General features: G+C 40.5%; 1 protein-coding gene across 4 annotated transcripts; it reads left to right on the forward strand.

Annotated features, from left to right (window-relative positions):
- Window positions 1–6,562: 6,562 nt before the first annotated feature.
- Window positions 6,563–14,279, forward strand: Smim15 (small integral membrane protein 15). Of its 4 annotated transcripts, none has more exons than XM_052743265.1 (3): window positions 10,493–10,877; window positions 11,545–11,667; window positions 12,525–14,279. In XM_052743265.1, the coding sequence occupies exon 3, from the start codon at window positions 12,549–12,551 to the stop codon at window positions 12,771–12,773; it is 225 nt and encodes a 74-aa protein (XP_052599225.1). In that variant the 5' UTR covers window positions 10,493–10,877; window positions 11,545–11,667; window positions 12,525–12,548; the 3' UTR covers window positions 12,774–14,279. The 4 variants fall into 4 exon arrangements, with proteins under 4 accessions (XP_052599222.1, XP_052599225.1, XP_052599224.1 ...); XM_052743264.1 differs by lacking the exon at window positions 10,493–10,877 and adding an exon at window positions 10,906–11,242; XM_052743262.1 differs by lacking the exons at window positions 10,493–10,877; window positions 12,525–14,279 and adding an exon at window positions 6,563–10,358.
- The last annotated feature ends 1,923 nt before the right edge of the window (window positions 14,280–16,202 follow it).

Consider the following 16,202-nt stretch of genomic DNA (forward strand, 5'->3'; position numbering starts at 1 on the left):
TTTCTTTCCACAGAATGTGGACTAATAAATACTTCTGGAGCAGTTAAAGGACTACTACTCACAAAGGGGATAGGAAGAGCAAGCTTCCATGTACTCTAGTCTATCCCTATAGGACTCAGTGCCAGGAAAACAGACATCTTAATGGGGATTCAGTTCTCTGCTGCAGGTGGCATCACCCTGCTCCAGAATCTGAAAAGCCTGAGCTGTGATTCTTCCACTGGAATCTCTGCAAACTCTCCATCACACCTCTCCCCACTTGTGGTGGTCTGAAAGAAAATGGACCCCAAAGGGAGTGGCACTATTAGGAGGTGTGGCCTTGTTGGAGGAAGTGTGTCACTATGGAGGTGGGCTTTGAGGTCTCATATATGCTCAACCATGCCCAGTGTTTCAGACCACTTCCTGTTCCCTACACAAGATGTAGAACTCTCAGCTACCTCTCCAGCACCACGTCTGCCTCCATGCTGCCGTGTCCTACCATGATGATAATGGACTGAACCTCTAAAATATAAGCCACCCCATTAAATGTTTTCCTTTATAGGAGTTGCCATGGTCATGGTGTCTCTTCACAGCAATAGAAACCCTAACCAACACACCACTACTAACACTCCATGAGCACGGGACCTTTAAAAACCTTTCCAAAGTAGTAAAGCTCAGGCTTGGGTGATAGCTAAGTCAGTGTTTGCCTTAAAAGCATGAGGATCTGAGTTTAGACCCCAGAACACACATTAAAATGCCAGGCATGGTGGGATGTACTCATAATCTAAGTGCTGGGGAGACAAAGAGAGGAGAACCCCTGGGGCTCACTGACCAGTGTAAAGGTTAAAACCTTCCTTTTTAAGAAAAGAAAAGGGGAAGTGCTGTGAGATGGTCTGTATGTCAAATGTGTTGCTGATTGGTCAATAAATAAATCACTGATTGGTCAGTGGCCAGGCAGGAAGTATAGGCGGGACAAGGAGGAGAAAAAACTGGGAAGTGGAAGGCTGAGTCAGAGAGACACTGCCAGCCGCCATGATGAGAAACAGCATGTGAAGATGCTGGTAAGCCACGAGCCATGTGGCAAGGTATAGATTTATAGAAATGGATTAATTTAAGCTGTAAGAACAGTTAGCAAGAAGCCTGCCACGGCCATACAGTTTGTAACCAATATAAGTCTCTGTGTTTACTTGGTTGGGTCTGAGCTGCTGTGGGACTGGCAGGTGAGAGAGATTTGTCCTGACTGTGGGCCAGGCAGGAAAACTCCAGCAACAGACCAGTCAATCCAGCCTAATTTGGTGAGCTCCAGGCTAATGAGCGACTCTGTCTCAAGGGAGGTAGATTGCCTTTGGCTTCTACATGCATTCACACTTAGCAAAACGCCACCAAACCAAAACAAAAAAATGTAGGAGAACTTTTAATCTTTTTAGTATTTGCTCTCTTCTTCTGGGGCACATGCTCTATGAAGGCATTCAACACAGTGGCATCTTCTGTCCATCATATCCAATCAGGACAATGTGGGCAACAAAGAGGACCGGGCTATTGTTTGAGGGTGGAGGAGTCAACAGGCTTGAGGCAAAAGTCATTCCACATTAATATTTCTGTCTGTATTTTGTGAAGGTAAACTATTTCCTCTTCCTCATTTGCAGTTGGAATAGAATAAATACATTTGCTAAATCGATGGGTGCATACTTTATATTTGTGGTAGTATTAATATGCTGAAGCTTGAGTCTAGGCTAGAGGCTGGGATCAGGGTTATTACTTGGTTAAGTCAGCAAAAGTCTACAGCCATTCTCTAAGATCCATCCCATTTTAGAGAGCAGCTTGGCAAGTTAATGGCTTCAGTCTGGAACATCTCTCCTCCATCCTTTAGGTCTTAAATGGGGGCATGGATCTCTATCTTCCTCCAACACACACGTTTGCTTCTGATCTATCTTGGCAGAACAAGAGGCACTTCAGTTTTTCATTTGGCTCTCCCTACCATGATAGCTTTCAATCTGCAGAACCAAGCACCGTTAACATCCTGTCCCAACTGTACTCTCCTGGTTCCTGCCGGTACATGCCAGCTTGTCTTAGTTAGGTTATGCTGGGATTTAATCCTAATGTTTGGTCTGGTCTGGCAGCCAAGAAGTGAAGTGAAGGGCAGTTCAGGGAGGAGGGAAGCAAGGGTTTTTCTCTAGCACAGCAGGCATGTTAGTTAAACCAGAGGGAGTCTATGGGTACCAACCAGATGACCTCATTCCATGTTCAGGATCCTACATCTCTCTACCATCATATTAACAGACTTGCCTAAATATTCAATGCCCAGATGTGGGTGGAGTGCTGTGCCTCTTAGCAATGGGCTCTTAAGCTGCAGTCCAGCTGGCTCTGTCCTGCTTCAGGTGCTAAAGGCCTCTTTAGAAGTCAGCACACTGCTTCTCACATTTAGCTACCAATAGCTTCACAGCCATTTCTCATTTCTTCAGGTCGCCAACACAAGTTAGACCAGCCAATTCTGTTGTCTGTGTAGGCACCACTCCTGCTCTATTTTCCAAATCCTTGTATCCTTACACCTACTACAGTTTTTGCCTCCACTGAGACGTTGTCCCAGGTCAACATAAGCTGCAGTCTTACGCCAGGGACTACAAATGCCCCATGCACCAAAACTGGTGTCTCAATTTTGTTACCCGAAGAGATGCCAAGACAGGATTACATGTGTAGGTCTTTTTTTGTGAGACAGGGAAGGAGCTGGGAAAGACTGGGTGGATTATCACTTGACAGTTCAAGTGTGACCCCAAGTGCAAGTGACAGGGAAGGTATGTCGGGTGGAGCATCCTAGACGACCATGTAGCTTAAGGAAGGCTTAGCAAAACAAAGGGTTTGAGATGGCTATTAGAGGAATTTTAGGTTTAGAAACAGGCTGGCTTGGCTGAATTTGTCATGATTAGCTACGGAGCTGGAGAAGCAAGGTCTTGATACAAACACAGTGTTGGATTTCAGAACACAGCTGTTGGTTGTCCCGAAGGTGTGGTCTCATAGTAGCTCCATCCTTCCAGTGAACAGCAGTTCAAACCAGGTAGTTTGGGTCCATAGTCTATACTCTGAATCACTGCCCTAGAAAGCATCTCAGAACTGCAGAGGTCTGTAGTAAATTGGCCTCTATCACCCTGAGAGTTTACATGGAGGCTTGGACAGTCTGTTAAGTCTTGAGGTTTCTCTAAGGATTTGATATTTCATTCTATTGTATGTGTGTGGGGGGGCACATTACAGAGTAACGTATATGGACAAATTACATATGCATTGGATATACACATGAATAATTTATAGAACCATATGTGGCTTTAGTTTCCTGAAGTATAAAAGGGGTTAGCAGATTGGAAAACAGATGCAAGACAAAGTATTTCCTGGACTGCTTATAGAGTAAGATGTGTCCCTTGCATGTACACTAAAATGGTCAGAAAATGGTGGCTAAGCATTCATACTTTCTAGGGTGGAAAAATTTGAAAATTAAAAAAGAATCCATAAAAATTCATTTTCCACTATATTCTTTGTAAAAATCTTACTGTAGTACAAGGCAATAAAAAACTGATTTAATTTTTTTAAATCATTTTCTTACAAGTGTTAGAAATATTTTTTTTTGCAGAGATTCTCTTTATATTTAGGTTGTGTTAAGTATGTGTTTACAGCCTAACAGAGGACTTTCGTGTTTTGAAATAGGGTCTTTAGCCTTGAACTCCTGATCCTGTTTCTATCTCCCAAGTGCTGGGTTTATAGGCATGCACCAGATTGAATGACGACCTCAGTAAATATAAACTCTTTAATGGTCAGTGTAAGCATCCAACAACCAACACACAAATGGAATTCTATGGAATACAATATTTCTTTATTGTAAAAAGGGTTCGTTTACTTATGGAAACCAAGGTACAGAAATGTTTGATTTCATTGCTCCACAGGAGAACAAATATAAGCTGAAATATTAAATCAGATAATTAAGCACCTGCATTTATTAACAATATAATCCTACAGTTGAAATATAATCTTACAACAGGATATTCAAAAGCAGACATGAAAAGATAATTTCAAGAGCCCTGATATGTCTGAAGGCAGATACTATTGTGTATTATGTGTAACACAGGGAAAACTAACATTAAAAATAGAAAGGTAGAAAATTAAAAGTTGAAAATCTAAAATAATGTAGAATTCCAAATTCATAGCCTCCAGAAAAATCATAGTATTACTTATAACTCGCCAAGAGGACACACACACATGCAAATGGAGTTTCTCAATTCAGACTCTTTCACTTTGTACTAAGGACACAGACTGGCTTTCAGAATTAGATATTGGGAGGCAGTTATGATTCCTCAGTTCTTTAGTTCAGAATTTGAACAAGTGGTTCTTAAGGTTTATAATACAAGATTGAAAAAAAATTAGGATCAGTGGAAGAGTTTGATTTGCAAATAACTAGCTGTTACACATCAGGGGTTTCTGTAAAGTATGGAATTTCACACTTCACTTAAAGTTACCCTATACCCCTGCCCCCTTTCTTAACAAAGGACTTATGCTGCCTTACTATATGAACAAATGTTATACAGGATGCCTATTCTAAGAAAAAACATTCTAAAGAAGAAATGTGGAGGCTCAATGTGTTGATTACTGGTAGAGTATGTACTTAGAACATATGAAGTTAGGATGAATGCTCAACATGAATTTCAAATTTGGCTCAAGTATTTTGACAAATCAATGAGACACAATTCTATCAAAGAGTAGTTTTCAAAAACTTTTCTTATAATCACATTCAAAAAATCTTAAATGGGACTTTAAAATGTCCCTAATAGTAGCATTCAGAAAATAAAGCTATTTTAAAAAATTGATATTTAAGCTATGTGCTTATACGCCGAAGTTTAAAGTTCAAAAGCTACATGGTGAAGGAGATGACACCAGGGCTCCTGTAGATGGCTTTACATCAAAGGCTTCTAATACATGGACTGGTTTTCCCAATGGGAGAGCAGTTTCTGTTTGGTGACCAGGAAAATCCACAGAGAAATGAAAGGCACCTTGACATAGCAACCCAGTTGACTCATGTAAAGGATAGGCCTAATATCTGAGCATCAAGATTCAGGAAGAAAGCTTGAGATCTCACAGACTTTAACAGGATTACAGCCCACGGTATCGCAGGGATTTACCAGAACACTTTACTCATCCTAAAGGGTGTCCTCCAACTACAGGAAATTGTTTGCTTACATGTGCATATGCAAGGCATTCTGGAAATTAAAAATTAGGAAGTGTTAAAAACACCAGGCATCCACTTTTCAGTATTATGTTCACAAAAGTCTATGAATGGCTCAAATCAGCAACATTCAGTCACCTGTACTGACTGAAAAAAGATAAAACAAAACATCAATCTCCCTCCCTCAACTGGTTCAAAAATATATGGAAATGGTCCAGGCAGGCAAGGGATCAAGAATGGCACCTGCTATCTGTTTCTTTTGCTCTCTGCACTGAGAATGTAAGGCTAAAAAATATCTAGAAAGGGCATCTAGTCTGCATATACATCCTCATCCCATTATCAAGATCTCCATTTAGATCTCTGGTCTAGCTGCTTTTATCTTAAATCTTAGCACCTACAGTCTAGAACTAATTCTTTTTATCTTATCAATGAAAATGATGAATCACCACTTTCCTTCCTGTAGATAATTTTACATACTTGGAAAGCATTAAGCAACTACATTTCTTTCATTAATGAGATATAACCACAATGTATTTATTGATCTACAAACAGCTTTATTAAGTTTTACACATAACACCCTTCCCCGGGCATCTCTTATCGCTTTCAAAGTCTTCCAAATCTCAGCACTTTAACACAACCTTCACAAATACCCAGGATTTAATTTATTAAATTTGTTCCAACACTACCAGTTATTTGAGTAACACTATACCCCGAAATCAACTATTTAAAACCACCCCAAGTGCAAGACTAGGATGGCCAACTTATCAATACTCTGTGTGGTGGTGTGAACAAGAACAGCCCCCACAGGCTCATAGATTTAAATATTTGGTTCCCAGTAGATGGGCTCTTTAGGAAGGATTAAGAGGCATGGCCTCATTGAAGGAAATGCGTCACTGGGGGTAGGCTCTGGGGCTTCAAAAGCTCAGCCAGGCCTAGTCTAGCTTATTATCATAGCCTGCAACTTGTGATTCAGATGTGAGCTCTCAGCTACGTCTCCAGCACTATGCCTGCCTGCCTGCAGCCATGCTCCTGCCATGCTGATTGTGAATTAACCACCCCCTCAAATAGCAAGCAAGCCTCCAAACAAATGCTTCCTTTTGCAATTTGCTTTAGTCATTATTTAGTCACTCTTTATATCAACAGAACAACAACTGAAATACCTTGTTCCAAACAAACACAGGAACAAAAAAATTGAATTACGAAGGGCTAAGGATATAGGTCACACATAAGTCTAGGTACTTGCCTGGCATGCACCACATACTTGGGTCCAACCTTTCAACCCAGGACTGCAAAAACAATAGTGATGTTCATATATATATATATATATATATATATATATATATATATATATATATATATATATGTTTTGCTTTGTTTTTTGTTTTTGTTTTTCCAGACAGGGTTTCTCTGTGTAGCCCTGGCTGTCCTGGAACCTGCTCTGTAGACCAGGCTGGCCTTGAACTCACTGAAATCTGCCTGCCTCTGCCTCCCAAGCGCTGGGATCAAAGGTGTGCACTACCACTGACTGGTGATGTCCATATTTTTGAGGCAACAAATTTTGTGGTTTACATTCTAGTGGAAAAAGACAATACACTGGTAAATAAATATCAGACTCCAGAGCTGTGGTAAGCAAAGAAGTGATGGGGTATGGCAGTCATATGTGGGGATGCAGCACTTGTTTGGAAGCTCCCTTCAAAGGCACAAATGGAATCTTCCAAGAAATTTTTAACTAAAGGTTTAATTAAAAACAACAACAACAACAACATTACTTTGTGTGTCTGACCTTCCATCAGTTGGGAATCTAGGGCTGGAGCTCAGTCTTGACTGTCTGCATCTTTACCCTCGACTGTCTCCCTGGCTCCATATATAATACCTATTGAGTTTCTTGCTCTTCTTCTGAATACTAATTGTTTTTCATAAGTGCCTTTACTAATGTTTGTGTTTAAGATATGCCTTCTAATTTAAGCAAACATTTCTTAGTAATATTAGCTAATATTAAAACTTTCAGTACTTCTGCCCAATAACATCAAATAATGGTCAAAAAATAACTATACCTGAAATAAAATTGTCTCACTGGATAGGTCCTAATGAGTTTTCCAGACAGATCCCGATACTTCATAGATAAAACTAGTGAAAAGAAATTGCCAGAGTGTGATCTACCCAGAAGAGGAGGCTATAGCAGGATGGATCATGGGCTGATAACCATAGCAGTGAAAGGGCTCTGCAGAGACAGAAAGGTCATGCACTTTCAGCAAGCGACCAACCAGCAAGGCTGGGAAAGCCTTCCCCAGCACACTAGCTCTTTGAGACATGCTGCCACCATCTGGGCAGTAGGCAATTTTTAAGTCAGGGATTTTAGTTATTATCAATTAACAATGACAGACTCAAAAAACATCACTTGGTGAACAAAGCAATTTTGAAAAGTCTCTGAGCATGAGGAGTGAACAATGATTTTGGTGAGGCATGTTTAGAACTCTGCCTTTACTGGTTCCTTATCTGTAAGATCAGTATAAGAACACAACCTTTGATGAGTGACTTAGTCTCAGGATTAGCGACAGTATTTGAGAAACACTGACCTGCGTACTTGGTACACAGAAAGTACTCAATTGATGTTTAAAAATTATTATTCTTCAGTATGCCCTTCAAAACATAATGAACACAATTAATTCTTAAAGTTACAAATATGCTTACTAACAAATCCATTTGCATTGTGCTTTGATGAAAAGCAAAGGAAAGAAAATAAAACGTTATGAAATAAAGTCTCACAGATAAAAAACAATTCCATTAAAAGAAGTGGAATATGTAAAGAGGTACTGTAGGGAAATAAGCCTAAGTGCAGGTGAGAGACCTTTCAGCACCTTTTAATCAGAGCAAATAATTACATTACTACAGTAGACTCTTATTCAGGGCACACTCCTTTCACATGGCTATAGAGCGAGATTTAACTTTATACTTACAAAGGTAAAAAGACTAAAAACCCAACAAATGATGAGTCGGCTAGGCACTACCTTCTCAAGAGAAAAACAGAACAACAAACCTCCAGTTTTTAAGGCTTCCTGTAACAGCAAACATTGTGCAGCCCTGCCTTCAATTCAGAGTTCTCTTCATGGGTGTGTTGTTTTAATCTTGAACACACAGCTCTTCCTAGTCTGGTCACCTATAGGAACTACCCTACCTCCTCTCAAACTCACTGTGTGCTGAGGAAGATACTGAACTCCTCACCTTCCAGTCTTCACCTCTCAAGTCTTGGGGGGGGGGGTCACAGGTGTAAACTATCACACTGGCTAAAGTTTACTTCTTAAAAGCAAAGCAGAACTTACTACTTGTTATCTAGAAATGATTTTCTGAATGACTTTTGGGAGAGAATCAAAACCAAGTTAAGAGGACAACTGTGTTGGTGCATGCCTACAATCCCATCACTTGGGAGGCTGGGCCAGAGGATCTAGGTGTTCAAGGTGAGCCTGGGATAGATAGCAAGCCTGTCTCAAAAACCAAACCAAACCAAACCAAACCAAAAAACCACTACCACCCCCTCCCTCTCAAAAAGGATAAGGAGTCAGAGGACTGGTCAAACACAGACTACTTTACTGATCTGTAGGGGCCCAAAGGAACTGGAGGTCAACTAGGATTCCTTCTAGACATACAGGAGGAAAAGGCTCATAATGATGAGTTCCATCTCACCATTGAACAGTCCATGGTTTGGGAGCCTATCTTACTTATCATCTTTGGTTAAGGTAATGCCGACCACAGCAAGGCTGTACTCTGTGGCACCCTCTCTGCTGTTCTTGGGTTTGCACAAGCCTGCCTAATACACCAGAAGATAGATCTGTAAAATTAGAAGTGAAGATAAGGTCTCCAATAGATAACAGCCGAAGAGGCTTGCTTCTTTCTTTCCTTTGTATGTGTGTGTACTATGCATGTATATGCCAGGGAACAATCTCCTCAGTCCTCAGGGGCTTCCTTTTCATCCCCAAGATTCCTGGGGAACCTGGGACCTTGAGATAAAGCAGAGCAACACAGGGAGGCAGTACTTGTGAGAAACCATCTATTCCACTGAAAATTTCATTGATATGAGCCGGTTATGAGTCTGCTTTTTCTGGCTAGTTAGGCTTCAGAACAGGTCTAAGCCATCCTTCAGGTTTTCACACAAGAATAAGAAAACAACTGCTGCCAATACAATATGCAAACATTAGCATATACCCGAGGAGCAGTGTTTCAGATCGTTAGATTATCTGCCAAAGTCTGCTTCTTGGTAAATAATGGTTACTGTTGTTATACTTTAACTAGTCATACATGTCTCGGCTTGCTCCTCAAAGAGAACACTCGGTCTCTCAGGAATAAAAACTTGCTTTATTTGGCACACAACAGTGAGGAGGTCTTGCAACATTTGCCAGAGGCAGTCAAACAGAGCAAGTAGTTCAGGCAAGCAATCACAAAATTTGAGCACCAACCAAACCAGAGCTAATCTTCCAGTTCCTGTAGATTAGGAGAGCTATTTGACGCACCCCTTTCTGCTTGTTGGCTTTCGCTGCCCTTTATTTATGTATTGGAAGAACAAGTACGTCTGTGGAATCTCTATGCCTTGACAGTTTAATTATTGATAGTTTACTTTGGGCAAGTATCGACCATTCCTTTGTGAAATAAGCTAGGCTCTTAGATTAAAAAACAACAAAACTCCTTTCCCACAGCGTGGCAGCACTTCCTCCTGGTAACAAGGTTCACTGGACACATCTCGGGCCGGCTGCTGCTTTGTCTGAATATTTAACTATTGTTCAACCATAATGCACGGGTGAGATGTGAATTAGGGAACAAGCCAGGTCCTTCGATGGCCGCGAGAAGTCTGCGGGGGTCCACCTCATTTCTTGCTGCAGCTCTTCGGGCTGAGTGTCCCCAGTCCGAACACCTCACCGGTTCGGCCCACTCCCCGCCGCCTCGCCTTCCCCAGCGTCCCACTCAGGACGCCAGGTCACGGTCCCCCACCCGGCAGCGCGCACCAACACGCGCGCAGCCTCACCTGCCGCTGCCCGGGAAGCTCCGCCCCGCGCCGCCCCGCCCTCCCGCTCCAGCAATGGCGCCGCCGGAAGCCTGCCCGCGACTTCCGCACTCCCGCCCCGCCCCTCCCCGCCTGTGGGCGGGACCCGAGCGGAGCGGCTTCCGCCTTCCTCCTTCCTGCCTGGCGGTGAGTGGAAATGGGAGCGGGAGTCCCTGGGGTGTGTGCGTTGTTCCCAGCGGAGGCCTTGGATGGGCGTGTGGCCGGGCCACCCCGGCTTCCCGAGCTCCAGGTCGGCGGGTCCTGCCCGGCTTGCCTCGGCGGGACGACGCCCTGCGCCTGTGAGGCCGAGGGATGGCGGGGGACATGGCCCGGGGCAAGGGGAAATCCTAAGGAGGGAAAGTTAGGAGAGAGGCTGTAGGTATAGTGCCGCCAGGGTCCCCCGGGCTTTTCGAGGTGGAGGAGTGGGCCCCGAAAGTGAGGCGAGGATGTTGTGGTCCGAGACTGAGGTGCCCGCAAGATCTGTGGCCTGTGGGCGGTAACTTTGCCACAAACCATGCCCATCAGTCGCGCTGTTCTGTTTGCAAAGTTACTTGCTTTGCGCTGAAAAAATTGTGTTAGGTCGCTACTGGGTTGGAGAAAGATCGATCCTTCCTGGACCTTCCTGCAACCTGGTTACAACTGGACGAGGAGGATGTTACCAAACGGGTCAGGATGGTTAACGTCTCAAGCCAGTTTAACGTGTTGAAAATAGAGGCATTATTTCTAATACAGATAGGAAGAGAGCTTGGGAATGTGGAAGTTAAAAGCAGTGGGTACCATTATTTTGGTAGCCTTTATTTTCCTATAAGGTACACTTACTGTACTAGGGACCCCAAAACCTTTAAAGAGCAAGGCAGTGTTTGACTTTCTAATGATGTACACAATCAAACAAATAACTGAGTACTCTTAAGTACGAACCGTTTAGGCTCTGGACTGGGGGATGTTGGTCGGCAGTGGAGCACCTGGCTGGCATGCTCTAGGCCTTGGGTTGGATCCCCAGCAACATGGACAAAGGTTCAAGCTCTCTATGGGTATGGCTCCTTTAACATGTCAGTGAACAAGCTTGTCTTTTTATAAGTCAGTGAAAGTAGTTTTTTAAATTTTTATTCAAATTAAAAATAGAGTAATCAAATAAGCTTCTAAAATACTTGGTTTCTAGCAATTAGTACTTTATTTCAGGGTATTCACAATTGTAAATTCAGAAGGGATAGGTGTTAAAGGACTATCGTATCACAGAAAGACGTTTTTACTTGTCATTTGTTTTATGAGAATTTAGATTTTTTTCCCATTCATAATCTTACAGTAGTTATGACTTAATTTTCTTCTTTTTCAGCTCATCCACTGTGTAGAGTTAAAAACCTCTCCAAAGTATATGGTCAAAAGCAACAGTCATCTGAATTGTGACTGGCTCACTGATAGTCCGAGGAAAAATTAGATATCACTACTCCAGCATAAGGTAGATGTTTTAAAAAATCCTAGCTTGAGATTTTATGTATATATACAGCTGTATATATACATAAACATCCCCTTTCCATGTATTGTAATTCAGTCTGTAATTGAATACAAGTTGATAGAAACAAGAAGACAGTTTGCCACTGGGGCAAAATAGGAAATGCCTCTCAAGTCCTCACTGTCTCTTTTACCAGATGATCCTCTCTTACCAACTGACAAAAAACCAAAAAACTCAAATCATAACACTTATTGTGGATACATTTCTTACTGTGTTTTTGTAGGTAGGGGCTGTCAAAACTGAAAGCCTGTAACCTAGTAATCATTTTTTGCTAGACATATTAATGTGGATTTAGCATCATGGTTTCCTTACCTATGTTTTAGAAATAGCCATCTACTTCCCCTTTCCCTGAGAGAATTTCTTATGGTCTGGCTTGAGAAATCAGACATGAGTTTGATTTGTACTTTTGTTAATTAGTACTTAGCCGTACTAATGGTATGTCAACAAATGATGGGATTCGGCTCCTTCCTGAAATGAGCATATGAAACTCCAGATCCTTGCATGTCTGCTCCTTCTTAGTTTGTCTTGAGTATCCTAAGAGGCATGGAGAGCGTCCATAGGACGCAGTCCAAATGGGCTTTACCTTCTGTGAATTGGTCTTCACTGTCTACCAATTGACTATTTGTGTTGCTCTATTTGAACTATTTTTTTCTAGATGGAGATATTAGTCTATTAAAATACTAATATTTAAAAACAACCGAGTGATAATGGGATTCTGATTTAATTGGATGTGTTCTAACTTTCCAGATTGGATTAACCATATAGTTTTCTGTTTTTGTTTTTCCTTCCCTTCATTCTCCAAGCCCCAGTTTCCTGCTTGCTGGAAGATGCTTGATATAAAGGCCTGGGCTGAGTATGTTGTGGAGTGGGCTGCAAAGGACCCATATGGCTTCCTTACAACCGTCATCTTGGCCCTTACGCCGCTCTTTCTAGCTAGTGCTGTACTGTCCTGGAAACTGGCCAAGATGATTGAAGCCAGAGAGAAGGAGCAAAAGAAGAAACAAAAACGTCAAGAAAACATTGCAAAAGCTAAACGACTAAAAAAGGACTGAAGGTGAACAGACTCTGCAGCTGGACAAAACCGTCTGGGAAATTCTGCAGCTCTGGAAGGACTCACCAAGGTTCCAGTCGATTTCGTGATAGTACTATACAGTAAATTAAATATGACCGTATAGAAGAGTCATGTTCTGACCTCAATACTGTAGTAACTTTTAGTTTTGGAAATAGAAGCTTGCTGGAACCCACTGACAGGTATTTAAGTTAGCATTTACCATACAGGTGGAGCATACCTAATGTGAAAATTCAAAACTCAAAGCACTGTAAAATCTAACACCTGTGTTCAGACACCATGCCAAGAGTGGAAAATTCAACACCCTATTTTCTGATGGGTTGCAGTCAAAATACAGGTGCGCTCAAAATCCATAAAATTATCATCAAACCAGGAGAAATATAAATTAGCCTTGTGTTTGGATTTGGATCCCATCCTTAAGGTATTATGAAATACTCTAAAATCTGAAAAATACAAATAAAATGTTACTGGTCCCAAGCATTTTTATCTGCTTAACCTATAGTGAAAATTCTTTAAACTCACAGTCATTTGCCATTTTGGAGTTTAATGTACTCAGGTAAAAAATACCATGTAGAGAAAAATGGTTTTAGACTATGAATCCTGTTTAAATGGTAGTTTAAAACGGGGTTCAGCTCTGGACAGAGGATATTAGGAATGTAAAAGAATTAACTTCTGAGGTGAAAAGTTTACTTTGGCTTAAAAGAGATAAAGCGTATTAATCACTATTTTAAAATCATTGCTTATTTTTTTGAATGGAAGCATTACTGACTTTCTCAAAGGAAAATTTTATTAATGATTATGGCTATTTGCATTCTTAAGACTTTAGCCATGAACACAGCTAGCGATTATTAAGACATTTCTTCTTTTTATATAGGTTTCTCATTGTCTTGACCATGGATAGAATTTTTGTACACTGTCATTTTCTTAAATGAGTTTGCTAAGAAGAAGAACATGACTTAAAGCCAACAGTGAAGACGCCATGTGCTTTTGAAACCTTGGGTTCCGTGTTTTCTTACAATCACTAGGGCTGTGAAATAGTTCATGTCATCATATAATCTGCTGATTGCATAGACACTGCTTTTGTTTTTATTCTGTCTGTAACTAATATGGCAGTGATGTCCTGTTACTTTTTACTCATACAGGATCAAAGTGAAAATGAAAATTTCAAATTTATGACGTCATACTTTACTAAGCCAATAAAGGCTTAAATTTGGGGAATTTTTCATGGGTATAACAGTGATGGCAGGAACGGCACTAAAATGGCAAGAGTACAAAGCCAGGGATCTTTTGGTGGCAAAACAGACTTAGAGATATTAAACATGGCTTTTCTACATGCATGGTCCAGTAACTTTATTCACTGCAGTATTTAACTGCTTATTAATGTTTTCTGTACCTCTGATAATGAATTTTAAGTTACGGTAATTGTCAAATAGTCTTACTAAAAATGATTCTAAATGTCAAAATAAATTTGATACGTTTTTATAAAGAAGTCTTGAGTTTATGTCTTTTTTGAGGGAGGAGTAATCATTTAAGTTACCTATGTCATGCAGGTTAAGGCTTTAAAAGATTGTGAATTTCGCTGGGCAGTGGTGGTGCACACCTTTAGTCCCAGCACTTGGGAGGCAGAGCCAGGCGAATCTCTGAGTTTGAGGCCAGCCTGGGCTACAGAGAGAGTTCCAGGAAAGGTGGAAAGGCACAAATCTACACAGAGAAACCCTGCCTCTAAAAACCAAAAAAAAAAAAAAAAAAAAAGATTGTGAATTTCAGTCTTAGCTAAATGTACTAGAAATAGGAGAGTGTTTCAGAAGAATCCAGGGATTCCTGAGCCTGATGGACTAGCTGTTTGACAGTAACTGTGTACACATGAGATCAACAAACATTTAAAATAATGGCAGGGCATGCTGTGTGCAGTGTAAAGCAGAGAATACTGTCAAGTTTGGAATTCTTCAGAAAATTCCATCTTTTCTCATTGAGAAACAATATTCCTGTTGGAAGAATCTTACTTGTTAAATGCTTGCTTGTCACTTCTGAATTTCTGAAAACTAAATGCAGCCATTACCCCTTTGTAGAAGGCTAGAAACAAGCTGTCCTAGCATTTTGCCAAAATAATAGAGGAAATTTGATTCCCCTTCAGAATGATTGCCTTCAATGTTTGCATCTGGATATAGGATCACTCTGGTCTTTTCTTAATTGGAGTAAATTATTTACGGCCAAGCTCTGCATTTTCAAACACAATAACAGATGGTCAGATATCAAAGTTTTGGAAATGCAAATGGAATATGGACAAGTTTCCTTCATAATTTCTTGATTTCCACAGCCTCTCCATGTCTTTTTTCAAAGAATAGAAACAGTTTGAAAAAGTCTGGCTTAAATAAACTCAGGTTACATTTTAAGTAATGTAGTTAATGAAATAGCATTTAAAAAGATCAATACAGTGGTAATTCGTTCAAGGTTAATTAAGAAATAAATGAGCACTTTCTATGTTGATTAAAAAATGGTAATGATTATTTCCTTAATTTTTTATTTTTTGAGATTATAATTACATCATTTTCCCCCTCCCTTTCCTCCTTTTAAACCGTCCCATGCCCCCCGAACCCCAACTCCTGCCTTCTTTTAAATTCATGGCCTCTTTTTCTTTGTTACATATATACATATGTGTGTATATATGTGTATGTATTCCTAAATACAACATGCTCAGCCAATATAGTTACTTGTGTGCAAATACAGGCATAGGTAGGTTATATGATTAAACCCTGGAATCAGAAACATATTTTTGTGCTTTCAAAGTTTGCACAGTGTTAAGCCCATCATTGCAGAAATATACTACATACATTTTAGCGGAGGCATAGAAAACTGCAAGAATTTAGCTCTTAAGGTATACCTTATACTTAAGGTATACACAATGTTCTTTTATTAATGCAAACACTTTCACTCTTGAGACTAAAAACTTAAAATAGGTTTAATTCTGTCTTGAAAGACATAAACTTTGAAATGTTCAAATACAGCTAATTAAAAAATGAAATATGGCAGACAAGCTATTTAATATTTAAATTCTACTTTAAATGCTTCACAGCTAGGTGGGTTTTAAAAAGTAGAAAGGCAGTTGAGGCCTGGCATGCCAGCAGAGGCAGGTGTGTATCTGAATTTGAGGCCAGTGTGGTGTAATACAGTGAGACTGTCTCTAAAACAGAACCCAAAGGCACATGATAATCAGGCCAAAATTATATCTTCTTTATTATGTAGAAGATTCAAATGACTATTCCTGCATCATTTACCAGCAAACCTAGTACTTTTTATTAAAAAAAATCATATGTTCCATCCAAGTTTTCCTTGTGAAATACAAACGCCCTCCCCCATCCCCCTTATAAGCAGCTGTGGAAGCCCACTGTTGTCCTCACAGTATCTATCTGTG

Source organism: Peromyscus californicus, unplaced genomic scaffold (assembly GCF_007827085.1).
Source record: "Peromyscus californicus insignis strain IS unplaced genomic scaffold, ASM782708v3 Scaffold_18__1_contigs__length_77618521, whole genome shotgun sequence".
NCBI lineage: Eukaryota > Metazoa > Chordata > Mammalia > Rodentia > Cricetidae > Peromyscus > Peromyscus californicus.

Excerpts from the sequence above, each read along its gene's own strand:
- Smim15 (XM_052743262.1), top strand. The coding sequence starts at position 10,005 with ATGGCCGCGAGAAGTCTGCGGGGGTCCACCTCATTTCTTGCTGCAGCT. Across the intron at positions 10,359-11,544 it reads TTCCTCCTTCCTGCCTGGCG|CTCATCCACTGTGTAGAGTT; the intron begins GTGAGTGGAAAT and ends CTTCTTTTTCAG.